This window comes from Somniosus microcephalus, chromosome 3, assembly GCF_052327205.1.
Source record: "Somniosus microcephalus isolate GS21.2 chromosome 3, FLI_Smic_1.0, whole genome shotgun sequence".
NCBI lineage: Eukaryota > Metazoa > Chordata > Chondrichthyes > Squaliformes > Somniosidae > Somniosus > Somniosus microcephalus.
In genome coordinates, this window is record NC_140989.1 from 79919174 (window position 1) to 79935815 (window position 16642).

Below are 16642 nucleotides of genomic sequence, written 5' to 3' on the forward strand. Positions count from 1 at the left end.
TTTTTTGGCTTCTCTCCTAATCCCTTCGTATTCTCTCTTATCATACACTCCTCTGCTGTCTATGTACTTAATGTATGCCTCTTTCCTTACCCTCAATTGTTCCTTTATGTCTTTAGTCATCCATGGAGTCTCATTAATTTTAGTGGAATATATTGTTCCTGCACTCTGTTTAACACCGTTTTAAATGTTTCCCATTGTCGTTCTACATCGTTGTTTGCCAATATTGTTGCCCATTTTATCTTCCCTAGTTTTATTCTCAGCCAGTCAAAATCAGCTTTTCTCCAATCTATTAACTTGGTTTTTGTCATACTTATGTCCTTCTCTTTTATCATCTTAAAGTGTATTATATTATGGTCACTATTGCCTATATGTTCCCCTACTTTTACTTCTCTTATTTGCTCTAGCTCATTCCCCATAACCAGATCCAATAACGAATTTTCCCTTGTTGGGCTTCTTACATATTGGGTTAGCGGAGGGAAGAACAAACTCATTAGATTACAAAACCAACACCACCAAAAATAGATTAACTAATCATTTTTCTCATTGCTGTTTGTGGGACATTGTTGTGTTCAAAACAGCTGTTTCTTTAACCTGCATAAGCGACTGACAGTAAGACGACATTCAACCGAGTATGGCACCAACAAGTCCTAGCAAAATGGAAGGCAGCGGGTGTCAAAGGGAAACCCTCCAGTGGCTGAAGTCATATCTGAAGCAAGGGAAGATGGTTGTGGTATTTGTAGGCCAGTCATCACAGTCCCAGGTCATCACTTCAGGATTTCCTCAGGGAAATGTCCTTGGCACAACCATCTTCAGCGTGTAATCAATGGCCTTAACTCTGCCATAAGGTGGGACTCTTCATTGATGATTCCACAGTGTTCACCTCCATTCACAATTCCTCCAATAATGAAGCAGTCCATGCCAGATTACAGCAGGACCTGGTTAAGATCCAGGTTTGGACTAAAGTGTCAGGTAACATTCCCACTACGCAAGTGCCAGTTAATAACCATCTCGAACAAGATAAAGCCCAGCCATCCACACCGCCCCCCCCCCCCCCCAAACCTTCAAGGACACTACCATCACTGAGTCCCGCACCATCAATATCTTGGGGCTCATCATTAACTGGACCAACCATTATCAACACTGGTTACAAGAGCAGGGCAGAGATTGGATACTCTGTGACGAGAGGCTCACCGCCTGATCCCTCAGTGCCTCTCCACCATCTACAAGGCTCAAATCAGGAGTGTGATGGAATATTTGCCACTCGCTTGGATGACACCTGAACAACACCTGAAACTCGACACCAACCAAAACAGCAGTTTTTGCCCCTCTTGGCATCCTTCGAAAGGCCCACCGAAGCACTCGTCGCTGCCTCCTAGCTAGCAGCAACCCAAACTGCCTTATCTTGCTCTCTCCCCACCCTAAGCACCTGCTGCAAGCTAATCTTGCCAACCTCCTCCCTGTCCCTCCCTGCTTTACCCCTCTGAACTCCACCAGTAAATTAGGTATCATAGCCCCTCTCCGCATTTCCCTTCAAAATGTGCATTCACTTGTAAATAAAAGCCTTGCCTTCCATGACCTTATTGTGGACGATCAAATTGACACCATGGCATTGACGGAGACATGGTTGAGGGGAGATGACACCTTTCCCCATAATGAAGATTCTCCACCTGGCTATACTTTCCACCATATTCCACGCCCAAACTGCCAGGGTAGTGGTGTAGCCTTTGTATCTAAATCACACCTCCCTACTCCTCTGGCAACTTCTCCTAGAGCATCTCCCCTTGTTCCACCCATCATGTCTCTTTTAAAATCCTTATGCTGTACTGCCCAACCAAATACCACACCAATTTTCTCTGCGATATCTTCTCTGCTTTCCTCCAATAATGCAATCTTCGACCATTTCCTTATATCACTCTCTACCCATATTCCCCTTCTGAACCCACTTCTTTTCGTATCTGCCCCTGGAAAGAAAAACACTCAAGTACCTTACCACGGCACTTTCTAATTCCCAACTACCTAGACTTTGGCCTACAATTCTTCATGACATCTCTGCAGCTATTGACTTACTAAATCACACCCTCTCCACCACCTTTGATTCTCTTGTCCCCACTAAAATCATTACATTCTCTCAGCCTAGTTGTTTCCCCTAGCATACCCCTCATCTCTGCTCCCTTAAGTCCAAGGGATGCAGACATGAACATCTTTGGCAGACAACTAGTCCAATCATCCATCACAAGATAAAACACTACTGGGTCCTACTCTCTATTACTAAAACCACCCACTATTCTAAGATCATCCAGGATGGCATAAAATAACACCAGGCTTCTCTTCACCACCAACTCAAACCAACCTCCCCTGCTGCCTTCTCCCTCACCTCCAACAATAAATGTGAGGAGCTCATGGACTTCTTTGTTAAAAAGATCGACAACATCTGTTCAACTGCCTCTGCTTTCAATTCCCTCTCTTCCCCTAGCCCACTGGACCCTACTTCCTCTCTGTTTTCCCCCTGCTTTAACCCTAAATTTGCATATTTCTTTAATTTCGCTCCAATCTCTCCTCTTGCCCTTTCAAAGCTCATCTTGTCAATGAGACCGACCTCCTGCTCTGTTGATCCTATTCCTACTAAATTGCTGACCACCCAACTTTCTTTCCTGGTTCCCATGTTAGCAGATATTGTTAACGGTTCTCTCTGCTCAGGAATTGTCCCCCTTTTCTTTAAATCTGCTGTCATCACCCCTCTCAAAAAAAAAAACCCAGCTCTTGACCCCTCCATCCTTGCAAACTATCGCCCCATCTCCAACCTTCCTTTCCAAAGTTCTTGAACATGCTGTCGCCTCCCAAATCCTTGCCCATCTTTCCCAGAACTTGTTTGAATCCCTCCAATTAGGCTTCTGCCCCTGCCACAATACCGAAACTGCTCTTACCAAGGTCATAAATGGCATCCTAATTGACTGCAACAAAGGTAATCTATCCCTTCTTATCCTTCTCTACTTGTCTGCAGCCTTTGACACGACTGACCACAAAATTCTGCTCCAATGCCTCGCCACCATCGTCCAGCTGGATGGGACAGCACTCACCTGGTTTCATTCCTATCTTTCCAGCGGTAACAATAGAATCACCTGCAATGGCTTCTCTTCCTGATCCCGCATTGTCACCTCTGGTGTCCACCAAGGATCTATCCTTAGCCCCCTCCTATTTCTCATCTACATGCTGCCCCTCGGTGACATGAGGAAGAGTTCATAGAGTGCATTAGGGACGGGTTCCTTGAGCAGTATGTTACTGAACCAACCAGGGGGCAGGCAATCTTAGATCTGGTCCTGTGTAATGAGACAGGGTTAATAAAAAATGTCCTAGTAAAGGATCCCCTTGGAATGAGTGACCATAACATGGTTGAATTCCAAATTCAGTTGGAGGGTGAGAGAGTTGGATCTCAAACCAACGTACTAAGCTTAAATAAAGGAGACTATGAAGGTATGAGAGCAGAGTTGACTTAAGTGGACTGGGAAAACAGATTAAGGTGTAAGACGGTACAGGAGCAGTGGTGTACATTCAAGGAGATATTTCACAACTTTCAAGAAAAATATATTCCACTGAGGAAAAAGGGGCGTAAAAGAAAAGACAGCCATCCATGGCTAAGTAAAGTAATAAAGGATAGTATCCGACTGAAAACAAGGGCATATAAAGTAGCCAAATCTAGTGGGAGGATAGAAGATTGGGAAGCATTTAAAAGCCAGCAAAGAATAACTAAAAGATTAATTAAGAAAGGGAAGATAGATTATGAAAGTAAACTAGCAAAAAATATAAAAACAGATAGCAAGAGTTTCTACAGTTATATAAAAAGAAAAAGGGTGGCTAAAGTGAATGTTGGTCCCTTAGAGGACGAGACCGGGAAATTAGTAGTAGGGAACATGGAGATGGCAAATACGCTGAACAAATATTTTGTATCAGTCTTTACAGTAGAGGACACTAAAAATATCCCAACACTGGACAAACGGGGCTATGGGGGGGCGGAGCTAAACACGATTAAAATCACTAAGGAGATGGTACGCGGTAAGATAATGGGACTTAAGGCGGATAAATCCCCTGGACCTGATGGCTTACATCCTAGGGTCTTGAGAGAAGTAGCGGTAGGGATTGCGGATGCATTGGTGGTAATTTTGCAAAACTCCCTGGATTCAGGAAAGGTCCCAGCAGATTAGAAAACTGCTAATGTAACGCCCTTATTTAAAAAGGGAGGTAGACAAAAGGCTGGAAACTATAGACCAGTTAGCCTAACATCTGTGGTTGGTAAAATGTTGGAGTCCATTATTAAGGAAGCAGTAACAGGACATTTGGATAAGCATAATTTAATCGGACAGAGTCAGCATGGTTTTATGAAGGGGAAGTCATGTTTGACAAATTTGCTCGAATTCTTTGAGGATGTAACATACAGGGTGGATAAAGGGGAACCAGTGGATGTGGTGTATTTGGACTTCCAAAAGGCATTTGACAAGGTGCCACACAAGATTACTGCACAAGATTAAAAAATCATGGGATTGGGGGTAATATACTGGCATGGGTGGAAGATTGGCTATCTAACAGAAAACAGAGAGTTGGGATAAATGGTTCATTCTCGGGTTGGCAATCAGTAACTAGTGGTGTTCCGCAGGGGTCAGTGCTGGGACCCCAACTCTTTACAATCTATATTAACGATTTGGAGGAGGGGACCAAGTGCAACGTATCCAAGTTTGCCGACGATACAAAGATGGGAGGGAAAGCAGTGAGTGAGGAGGACATAAAAAACCTGCAAAAGGACATAGACAGGCTAAGTGAGTGGGCAGAAATTTGGCAGATGGAATATAATGTTGGAAAGTGTGAGGTTATGCGCTTTGGCAGAAAAAATCAAAGAGCAAGTTATTTTCTAAATGGAAAGAAACTGCAAAGTGCTACAGTACAAAGGGATCTGGGGGTCCTGGTGCATGAAACACAGAAGGTTAGTATGCAGGTACAGCAGGTGATCAGGAAGGCCAATGGAATCTTGGCTTTTATTGCAAGGGGGATGGAGTATAAAAGCAGGGAAGTCTTGCTTCAGTTATACAGGGTACTGGTGAGGCCACACCTGGAATACTGCGTACAGTTTTGGATTCCATATTTAAGAAAAGATATACTTGCTCTCGAGGCAGTTCAGAGAAGGTTCACTCGGTTGATTCCGGAGATGACGGAGTTGACTTATGAGGAAAGGTTGAGTAGGTTGGGCCTCTACTCATTGGAATTCAGAAGAATGAGAGGCGATCTTATCGAAACATATAAGATTGTGAGGGGGCTTGATCGGGTGTATGCGGGGAGGATGTTTCCACTGATGGGTGAGACTAGAACTAGGGGGCATAATCTTAGAATAAGGGGCTGCCGTTTCAAAACTGAGATGAGGAGAAACTTCTTCACTCAGAGGGTAGTAAATCTATGGAATTTGCTACCTCAGAGAGCTGTGGAAGCTGCGACATTAAATAAATTTAAAAAGGAAATAGACAGTTTCCTAGCTGATAAGGGAATTAAGGGTTATGGGGAGTGGGCAGGGAAGTGGACGTGAGTCTAGGTTCGGATCAGCCATGATCCTATTGAATGGCGGAGCAGGCCTGAGGGGCCGTATGGCCTACTCCTGCTCCTACTTCTTATGTTCTTATGACATCATCCGGCAACACAATGTGAGTTTTCACATGTACGCTGATGATGCAGGAAACTTTGTGTTATCCGGAGGCTAACTGTCCGGAATGCTCGAGCCACCGGCAAAAATCAGGTGCCGTTTTCGTTAGGTTTTTTTCTCGTTGCTTTTTTCCTCAACAGTCAAGGTCTGCTGAAGCTTGCTAAGCTACAGAGACGCTTGGACTGTTTAGAAGCTAAGCAACAGGGTTTGTTGACAGATATGGAGCTCAGAAGCTTCCGTATCTTTCAACATTAGCGCTGGAGTGTCCGGCAGTTTTGAGGGAACGGCAACAGCTCGGTTCCGTCGGTGCCGGATAGCACAAAGTTTCCTGTACTCAGCTCTACCCCTCTCGAACCCTCCACCGTCTCTAAACTACCAGACTGCTTGTCCGACATCCAGCACTGGATGAGTAGAAATTTCCTCTAATTAAATATCGGGAAAACCAAAGCCATTGCCTTCAGTTCACGCCACAAACTCCGTTACCTTTCCACTGATTTCAATCTCCCTCCCCGGCAACTGTCTAAGGCTGACCAAGTCTGTTAGCAACCTTGGTGTCATATTTGATCAAGAATTGAGCTTCCTATATCATGTCCGTTCTATCACTAAGACCCCCCATTTCTACCTTCATAATATCACCTGTCTCCGCCCTTAGCTCAACGTATCTGCTGCTCAAACCCTCCTCCATGCTTTTACCACCGCTAGACTTGACTATTCCAATGCACTCCTAGCCGGCCTCCCTAGTTCTACCCTCCAGAAACTTGAGGTCATCCAAAACTCTGCCACCCGTGTGCTAACTCGCACCAAGTCCTGAACACCCATCTCCCTGTGCTTGCTGACCTACATTGGCTCCTAATTAAGCAACGCCTCAACTTTAAAATTCTCATCCTTGTTTTCAAATCCTTCCATGGCCTCCTTATCTCTGTAATCTCCAGCCCTATAATCCCCCTAGACCGCTGCGCTCCACCTATTCTGGACTTTTGAACATCCCCAATTTTAAATGCTCCACCATTGGTGGTCATACCTTCAGCTGCCTAGGTCCTAAGCTCTGGAATTCCCTCCCTAAATCTCTCTGCCTCTCCACATCTCTTTCCTCCTTTAAGATGCTCCTTAAAACTTACCTCTTTCATCTACCCTAACATCTCCTTATATGGCCCGGTGTCAAGTTTTTTCACTCCTATGATGTGCTTTGGGACAGTTTATTACATTAAAGGCGCAATATAAATATACGTCGTTGTCTGCTTGAACGGATCCACTGCTGGCGCACTGCGGCTGAGTCTGTACTATCTGCAGGATTCATTGCAGCAAGTCACCAAGGTTGCATTGGCAACACCTCCCTGCTCTGCAACTTTATAACCAAGAAGGACAAGTAAAACAATGTCATGGAAACACCATCACCTTGGGTTCAGGGACGGCATTCCAGATAGTAGAGCCAAGATAACTGAAGGCCCTGCAGCCTTTTGGGATGGAGAAGGTGGGGGGGTGGAATGGAATTCATATGTGATGCCAGAGTTAAACAGCGAAAGGGTACAGGCTGGGATGTAGGGCTGATGGAAGGTGTAGAGATTGGGTGGAACGAGCCCTAAAATGCTGCTATTTTGCAGAGAACAAGCCCGGGCTAGGTTGAGGGCCATTCCATGCCACCTTCTTGGCCATCTTTTAGTTTGACTCCAATTGATGGCATACAAGGCTATCACATGAAACAATCCTCACACAGTTGCTAAAGGTTATTGTACAGATTTGATTCTAGCACACACCAGTATCTTTGGCAGATTGGTCCTCACAGTTGGTGTTCTGGATTCTACACAGATGCCTCCCCATCCTACATTCGTATTACTTTGGTATGCTTGCCGCAGTGTGTATAGAATGTGAAGTGGAGAAAGATAGGCTATATACTCGGTAGTGTTGTCTTTATTGTTCGCGTGACATTGACCACAATCCCAATTATCCATCCCCGCAGGGATAATACGCTTCAAGGACACCCTCAAAGCGTCCTTGAAAAAGTTCAACATCCCCACCGACACCTGGGAATCCCTGGCCCAAGACCGCACAAAGTGGAGGAGAAGCATCCGGGAAGGCGCCAAACACCTCGAGTCTCTTCGCCGGGAGCAAGCGCAAGACGCGCACATCAACCCAAGCGCCCCACCCACCCGCCCCTTCAACCACCGTCTGCCCCACCTGTGACAGAGACTGTAGGTCCCGCATTGGACTAATCAGTCACCTGCGAACTCATTTTTAATGTGGAAGCAAGTCATCCTCGGTTCCGAGAGACTGCCTAAGAAGAAGAGTTTTGGGAGGGTCAGTGTTAGTTAGTTTCAGTTTAGCTTAAGGTCAAAATGAGCTGGTGCAATGGCACAGGCCTGGGGTTTTATACAGTATGGAAATGGGTGACCATGCAGGATACCACTTATCTGGAATATCATAATGACATTTTCTTGTGTGCACTTAGGTTCTGGGGGAACCATAAGCTGTCACGCTAAGCTGTATTCCTGTGGTGTGGTGGATGTATATCATTTGAGAAATGAAGGTGGCCCCACTTGTCTTTCATGTTACGTTTTCATTACCTAGGAAAGCTGTCTGAGGATTACAACTTGAAGCTTTGAAAATGAGCAGTGACAAAGGCGAACCAGTGGCAGATAAACCAACATGACTGTTGTGCAAAAAATACCTTCTGATCTAGAATTTTACTCCAGTCAACCTCTAAACCTTCTTCTGGCCCTACATCCCAGCTTGTGCCTTTTGGTTGTCTGACTCTGGCATCCTGTGCATACTGACCCCAACCCCCATTGTATTGGTCCAAAATGATGGCAGTTATTGTATTTGAGAAACACTGAAGACATGAAAAAATAGTTTGGCCGTAATAATTTAAAACTTTGTTTTCCAGGACTAGCCACACCAGTAGATCTGAAGTTAAAGCTGATCCCCATTCTGCAGCACATGCATCATGATGCCACCCTCGCCTCCAGCACCCGAGTCCTTCTTCAGCAACTAGTGGCATTGTACCCTTCCACCAAAATGGTGGTAGTCATACTACATACTTTTACACAACTAGCTGCATCTTCACTGGTTGACATCCCAAAACAGGTAAGAGTTATCATTAGAGTATTTATTCATTAGAAAACCACCTCGTACAGTTTACTTAAATATTTAAATACACAGTCTAATTCTAAGCTGTCAGCATGGTTAATGGGAAATCACAGGCAAGCAACCTGAGATTTTTTTGTCCATTAAAATTAGTCAGTGCTGCTATCCACTGGAGCTGTGGGAGCATTAAATTACCCATAATATAAAATGAACCTTTTTTTTAAACGACTCCTTTTGCTTACCTTTGCCAGCAGTGCAAACTGCGCATGAACTACTCAGCAATTTAGGCTACACAGAAGTGTTGTGGGTTTATGGTATTAAATATAGCGAGGTGTCTCCCATGCTATAATTAACAACAGCAGGCTATTTTGCAGGGGAGCTGCTGCAAGGCTGCCTTGAAGTTTTTTAAAAACCATATTGAGAAACCTAGTTGAAGGAACATATCCCACCCATGATGCAGGACACGACTAAGATTGAAACGAGTAGTTGAGAAGAAGGGATAAATAGCGAAGCAGTGGTTAGATGATCAGAGTTCTGATTTGAAAGCCTGCAGAGTGTAGGAACAAAGGACGAATGAACTCTTTATTCTACAAACATGAATAAAGGTCCAAACAAACTGTATTGTTTCACACAAGTGGTTTGGTGATTTTGCAGACAATGAAACGCATTTGTGAAAATGTGTGTTGTATGCAAACTTGCCTTAGAATTGATTTTGACAGACACTTTTTTAAAGAAACTATTGTGGTTTAGGATTGAAAATTTGGTATATTGTAGGCTGTGACTAATTTGTTCTTCTTTAATACTTTACCTTTGTGCTGAACAGATTCAGCTTTTGCTGCAATATTTGAAAGACGACCCCAGAAAAGCTGTAAAGAGACTCTCTGTTCAGGATCTGAAATTGTTGGCTAACAAAACACCACACATGTGGAGCAGAGATAACATTCAGGTACCTTCAGATTAAATCCAAGCATGAATATGGAGAAATGGTTGACTGAATTAATTTGGCCTGATGCTTTGAGGAGTGCTTAAGCAAATTAGGTTACAGTTAGTTGTCCTAAACACGCAGTGTCTCTCCTCTTGGCCAGATAGTCCTTATTAAAGTTATTCACAAAATTCCTCGTTACCATGGCATAGAAAAGTATGCCCATCAAAAAAATGATGCCTTTAGTGTGAGAATTCTTTGTGCTTTGCTATACTCCTTTTTGGTCTGGGTTTCAAATCCTTCTGTGTTTTCTCCTTGGCCATGTTAACTGTCTGTGTCCAGGAGCCAACAGCAAGATAAATGCTCACTGGTGCGTACCAGTGCTATTCAGAACCAGCTATAGAAAGGCACATCAACATGGCTTGGAAATAATGCTCCGTGCATTCCTCTTTCCCTCCTATGTGCAGCTCAAATGTGCTACCTCTGCAATCCCTGTCTTTTAATTGAAATTCAATAAGCCCATTTTATTCTAAATAATGTAACTTTTTTTGTGACATTACCTCTCCAACATTGTCAGACTGCTCATAGAATCATACAGCACAGAAGGAGGCCATTCAACCCATCGTGCCTGTGCCGGCTCTTTGAAAGAGCTATACAATTAGTCCCAACTCCCGATCATCATAACTCGCTGCATAAAGTAATTTCTCCGCACCTCTCCCCTGGTTCTTTTGCCAATAATTTTAAATCTATGTCCTCTGGTTACCAACCCTCCTGCCAGTGGAAAGTTTCTCCCTATTTACTCTATCAAAACCCCTCATTATTTTGAACATCTTTATTAAATCTCCCCTTAACCTTCTCTGCCCTAAGGAGAACAATCCCTGCTTCTCTAGTCTCTCCACATAACTGAAGTCCCACATCCCTGGTACCATTCTAATAAATCTCTTCTCCATCATCTCCAAAGACATGGCATCCTTCCTAAAGTGTGGTGCCCAGAATTGGATACAATACTCCAGCTGGGGCCTAACTAGTCTATTATAAAAGGTTTACCATAATTTCCTTGCTTTTGTACTTTATGCCTCTGTTTATAAAGCCAAAGATCCCATATGCTTTTTTTAACCGCTTTATCAACTTGTTCTGCTACCATCAAAGATTTGTGCATGTGAACCCCCAGGTCTCTCTCTTCCTGCACCCCCTTTAAAATTGTACCATTTAGTTTATATTGTCTCTCCTCATTTTTCCTTCCAAAATCCATCACTTCACATTTCTCTGCATTAAATTTCATCTGTCACGTGTCTGCCCATTTCACCAGTTTGTCTGTCCTTCTGAAGTCTGTTACTATCCTCCTCGCTGTATACTACATTTCCAAGTTTTGTGGCGTCTGCAAACTTTAAAATGATGCCCCATATATCCAAGTCCAGGTCATTAATATATATCAAAAAGAGCAGTGGTCCTAATACCAACGCCAACTGTACACTTCCCTCCAGTCTGAAAAACAACAGTTCACCACTACTTTGTTTTCTGTCTTTTAGCCACTTTCGTATCTAGGCTGCCACAGCCCTTTTAATCCTATGGGCTTCAATTTTGCTAACAAGTCTATTATGTGGGACTTTATCAAAAGCCGTTTAAAAGTCCATATGCACAACATCAACCGTATTACCCTCATCACCTTCTCTGTTATTTCAACTCCTCCAGCATCAAGTCTTGGATGAGTCATATTTTCCTTCAGCTCAACACTGGGAATATCGAAGCCAACATCTTTGAACCCCATCCTGCAGTCTTCACTCCCTTGCTACTGATTCCATCCTTCCTTTCTCAGTCACGCTGGGCCTGATTTTGTGGATTGTGTGGGAAATGGTCGGATTCCCCGAATGTGGGGTTCTGACCCACAAAAAAATGTCAGCCAGCTGCATGCAATTTTCCCTCAAGTGGCCAATTAATTTCCAGCGTGTGGACAGCCTTGCTAATTGTCCATTTCTAGTCAGAAAGCCCCACAGTCATCATTCGTGGTGCTTTCAAGGTCCACAGCAAGCATTGCTTCCTCTGTTGGCTTCCAAACGAACCATACAGGATGGCAGAGGAGCCTGCAGCAGCTGTGGCCAGTGCTAGACCCCTAGCTGCCTCCAAATTCGACGAAGCTTCACTGCAGGCATTATTGGATGGGGTTAGGGCCCACAGGGAGGTCCTCTTCCCTAGGTCAGGCAGGAAGAGGCCTCCCACTGAGACCAAGGCTGCATGGATGCAGGTGTCAGCAGATGTCAACTCGAATGTGCATGTAACCTTGGCATCACATCTCTAACTCCTTCCTCTACTCCCCCACAAGACCATCCAGAGCCCCCGTCCCCACTGTGGAGGAGGAAGAGGCTGTGCAGCCAGACTCCTCAGAGGAAGCTCCAACCTCTGAGGGCGCAGAGTCAGCAGAAGTAAGGGCATCCAGCACCAGCGCAGACACTCACACCTCGGGGGGACCTTCGAGACATAGAGTAGTGTTGTCACCTGGTGTTTCACAGCTCACAAGTGAGCCTCAGCAGATTCTGGAGACAGGGACAGCAGTGGAGAGTCCTCGTCGGAGGGCGCAGGACTCTGCCAGCTCAGCTCAGCTGCGCTGCATGTCGACCCTCTGCCTCTGGGTCCATCCGCAAGAGAAGAGGTGACGGATCTCCATGCACAGATGCAGGAGTCTCTGGCAGGTTTTGTCTCCAGGGTCGCTGCGAGTGTGGAGCGAATGGAGGAGTCCATAGCGACCATGAGCAGAGCCTTTGTGGAGTCATTGGCGCATGAACGCATCACCATGGAAAGGTTGGCAACCTCCATAGAGGAGATAACTCGCCAGGGTACGGAAAACATGGTGAGTGCTCATAAGAGAATGACAATTCTTGAGGAGCGTTAGCCATCTATTGAACAAAGAAACCAGACCTTCATGGAAGTCCTTCTGAGTAGGACTGCCAGTGCAGAAATGGGTCCCCATGGCCCCCTAAAGCGCAGCAAGGTGCTCTCAAGCCACTTCCAAGCGCTGGCCCCTTCTGGCCTGTGCAGCTTCAGGTGAATGAGCAGCAGCCTGGTGCTCATCCTGCTGTTCCTGGTTCTGCTGCTGCCGCCTCTGCTGCTGGAGATCCTCTAATGGCAAGAAGGGAAGGAAAAAAAGGTGTCCCATGCTTCTCGTAGATGCCTCCGCTGAGGAAGCGCTGAGTGAGGGTGGAGAGAGGGGCTTCCCAGGAGATCACATTGGAGAAGTGTGTGAGGCTCCAACCTTCCACAGCTGTGCCTAAGCCTTGAAGAAGTAGCCCCAAGCCTGCAGCAACAAGGTCCTTCACCATACAAATGCTCTCCGATTAAATCGCAGCTTTCCCGAATGACCTGCAGCTGACAGCAAGCAAGCCGGCAAGCTTCACGCCAGGTTTCTTCAGCGGGGTTCCCTGCAGGCGTGTTTAGCGTGGGGAACCCTTGAAAATAGCAAGGGCCCCTTAAAATGGCATTAAACATGCCAATAATTGGTGATTGGGGTCCCGACGGCCAGTCCTGCCAGCAGCGGGCGAGACTGATTAGGGTCGCGGAGAAACAACGGTCCGAAAGTCGGACAGGGCAGGGAATCGGGCGGGGGGGGGGGTCGCGACCCCCTAGTTCTGCAAATTTCGGCCCCCGCCCGCCTTAAAACCCGCCCGACGGCTGGCAGAAAATCGGGGCCGCTGAGTGAAACAGACCATTCGCAATTTAGATGTTCTGTTCGACCATGAGCTGAGCTTTAAACCCCACATCCTTTCCAGTGCCAAGACTGCTTACTTCCCCTTGTGCAACATTGCCTGCTTCTGCCCTTACTTTAATCCTTCCACTCTTGTGCGTGCCTTTGTCACCTCCAGACTCATCTCGTTGATGCTGTCCTTGCTGGTCTACCAGTCTCCATCATCCATAAATTCCAACTTGTCCAAAGCTCTGCTGTATGCATCATGTCCCATACTAAGTGTTAGATATCCATATTAACATCTTTTGTGGGAGAACCATCACCGCAAGGGCTGAAGTGATTCCTGCAGAAAGCTCCGCACCATCTTCTCAGAACAACAAGGGATGAACAAAAAAATGTGGCCTTGTCAATGTCGCTCGCATCTTGAGTACAAGTCCTCCTCTTGCCCATCACCCCCATCCTCCCTGAACTACACTGACTCCCTGTATTCCACTGTGTTAAATTCAAAATCCTTGTCCTTGCCTATAAAGCTCCATTGCTATTGTTTCACCCTATCGCTGCAATCCTCTCTAGCCTTGTGTTCCCCCTTAAACATTTTGCTCCTGTGCATCCGCCCTCCCTTTGCACCACTATTGGTGGCAGAGCTTTCAACTGCCTCAGTTGTACTCTTTTGAACTCCCTGCTTAAACCTCTTCACTGTTTAAAAACCTCCAAACTCCATATGTTTGACCAAGCTTTTGGTTAACCATCCTAATCTCTCCCTTCCTGGCTGAGTGTTTGTATTCCTATGGCTATTTCTGAAGAGCCTTGGGGTATTTCTTCATGTAAAAGTTACTTTATAAATGCAAGTTGCTGTTGTTCCATGTACCAATTTTTATTGATTGTGTCACAAAGGATCTGTTTAGGTTTGATGCCTGATAGAATATTAACAGTAATTCAGTTACAGCAGTGTTTTGAGTAGGGATTGTTCAGTATGGGTAATGATTTATAATTAACCAGCTATTTTGGTAACTTTTATCTTTATAAATAAATAAAAACTACTTAATACTTAGCAGATTAAAAGATGTAAGGTCACAAATTGGGTTTGGATGAAGAAGGCCCTTCAGCCCATTTGATCTCATCCTTCCAAAATAACAAATCTGTTGTCTTCTCATTACAACATCTAGCTGTTTATTAAGTAACTTGTCTTCAACCACTCTTCCTGAGGACATAAGACTAACTTGCTTTTTCTCTTCCTTGTCAAGTCACTCTGTGAATGTGCTCTTCAGAGCCCTTACGACAGTTTGAAATTGGGTACACTTTCAGTTTTGTCCACCCTATCAGGAACTATAGCTATGAAACAGTACTACTATAATTCACAAGGTAAGGCCAATGAATCTTTTAGCTTTTCATCATTAATGATTTTAATCAGCTGTGTGGGATTGCATTCACCTCTGACGCAGTTCTCTGAATGGATTATTTTCTAAAGCTGGAATTGTGGCAAAGGAAACTTCCTTTTAATGCATGCTTCTAATGGATGTGTCAGATGGACCAAATTCCATATCTTGAAGCATGTCCTCCTAACAGTTGTCTGACAACCAGTGAAATCAGCACTTTTGTAAAATTACAATTTAACTGCAATATAGTCCCCACCACTTAAAACATCCATGTTTAAAATGGGCAGTTGCTTAAACAGCCAAAAAGTGATGACCATCAGCCATTTGTATTTGCTCCAATTTCAAAGTTGCTGGTTATAGCATCTTAAGTGCTCCATTTATTTTGGTCAGTAACGGCTGTGCTCGATCACTAATGACAAGGGTTCACAGACAGCTATTAGCACCGAATCGATCAGGTTCATCAAGGTTGGAGCTAGCGCAACGGTTAATGTTATAAGTTGGGCAGTTACTGCATGTGCTAAAATTTAAAGTTAGCATTTTTTTTGTTCTGCAAGTAGTCTACACATTTACACAACTAAGTCGGGGTGATAAAAAGCACAACCCAAACAGATTCAAATAATTAAAATAAGTTAATTCCTAGTGGTTTTGCATCAGTTTGGCGCTTTCCCTGCCCCGGTCAACACGTATAAATCAGCGACAACAGCATTCTTAAAGGGGCCACTGCGATGTAAATCATGTTGAGGAAATTCCAGGAGATTTCCTGCCTGAACCATTCTACCCTCCTGAGCCAAGAATGATGCTGTGGCTGTGCAGAGAACAGCAGACCCAAGGCATAAGAATGACAATGAAACAAAGATGAGAAAATGTTATTTTAAGAGTTTAGAAAAAAAAGACATTAGACACTCTACGCAATGCATGGAGAAGTAGTAAACTCTGAATCAAATTATGAAACCCATGAATCATAGTGTACCTAATAGTGGTGCCATTGTTAGAATCTGTCAGCCAATAACTTATAGTGCTACCACATTATACTGGCCATTGCGTATAAATGACAAATTGGGTTCGCACAAGCGCACCCTCTATAAGCGGTGGGGACTGTACTGTTATAAATCTTCAGAAGTTGGAGCAATTGTTGCTTCATGTGAGACCCAAGGTTCTTGTGTGTAATATTTCTCAGTGTTAATGTATTCCTGAGTGTTAATGGGGCCCTGAATCATTAGTGTTAAGATTGTAAGTCCGGTGTCCCAGTTGTAATATCTGGTTGTATCACTGAATCTTTTCTTAATACTGCTGGTTTGAAATAAAAATTTCCAAATGTGAGAGAAAGTAATTTTGGTTCTTTGGTTGTTCAGTGATTGAATGCACTGCCGGATATGGGACTGAGCCATACATACCAGGAAGGTCCCAGGTTCAATCTTAGTCTGTTTTGAGTTACATAGGCTCAGATGGATGGTAGTAGGGTGCAGTATTACTTAAGAAGTAGGAGCAGGAGTAGGCCATACGGCCCCTCGGGCCTGCTCCGCCATTCAATAGGATGATGGCTGATCCGAACCTAGACTCATGTCCACTTCCCTGCCCACTCCCCGTAACCCCTAATTCCCTTAGCTAGGAAACTGTCTATCTCCGTTTTAAATTTATTTAATGTCGCAGCTTCCACAGCTCTCTGAGGTAGCAAATTCCATAGATTTACTACCCTCTGAGTGAAGAAGTTTCTCCTCATCTCAGTTTTGAAAGGGCAGCCCCTTATTCTAAGATTATGCCCCCTAGTTCTAGTCTCACCCATCAGTGGAAACATCCTCCCCGCATACTCCCGATCAAGCCCCCTAACAATCTTATATGTTTCGATAAGATTGCCTCTCATTCTTCTGAATTCCAATGAGTAGAGGCCCAACCTACTCAACCTTTCC

At 44.6% G+C, this 16642-nt stretch overlaps 1 protein-coding gene across 1 annotated transcript in view; it reads left to right on the top strand.

Moving 5' to 3' along the window:
• ints7 (integrator complex subunit 7) overlaps nucleotides 1–16642 on the top strand; it is a 92917-nt gene that overhangs the window by 32980 nt on the left and 43295 nt on the right. The window contains exons 6-8 of the mRNA XM_085981271.1: nucleotides 8562–8761; nucleotides 9585–9707; nucleotides 14604–14721. Of these exons, the coding sequence (XP_085837397.1) occupies nucleotides 8562–8761; nucleotides 9585–9707; nucleotides 14604–14721 (441 nt within the window). The remainder of the gene's footprint in view (nucleotides 1–8561; nucleotides 8762–9584; nucleotides 9708–14603; nucleotides 14722–16642) is intronic.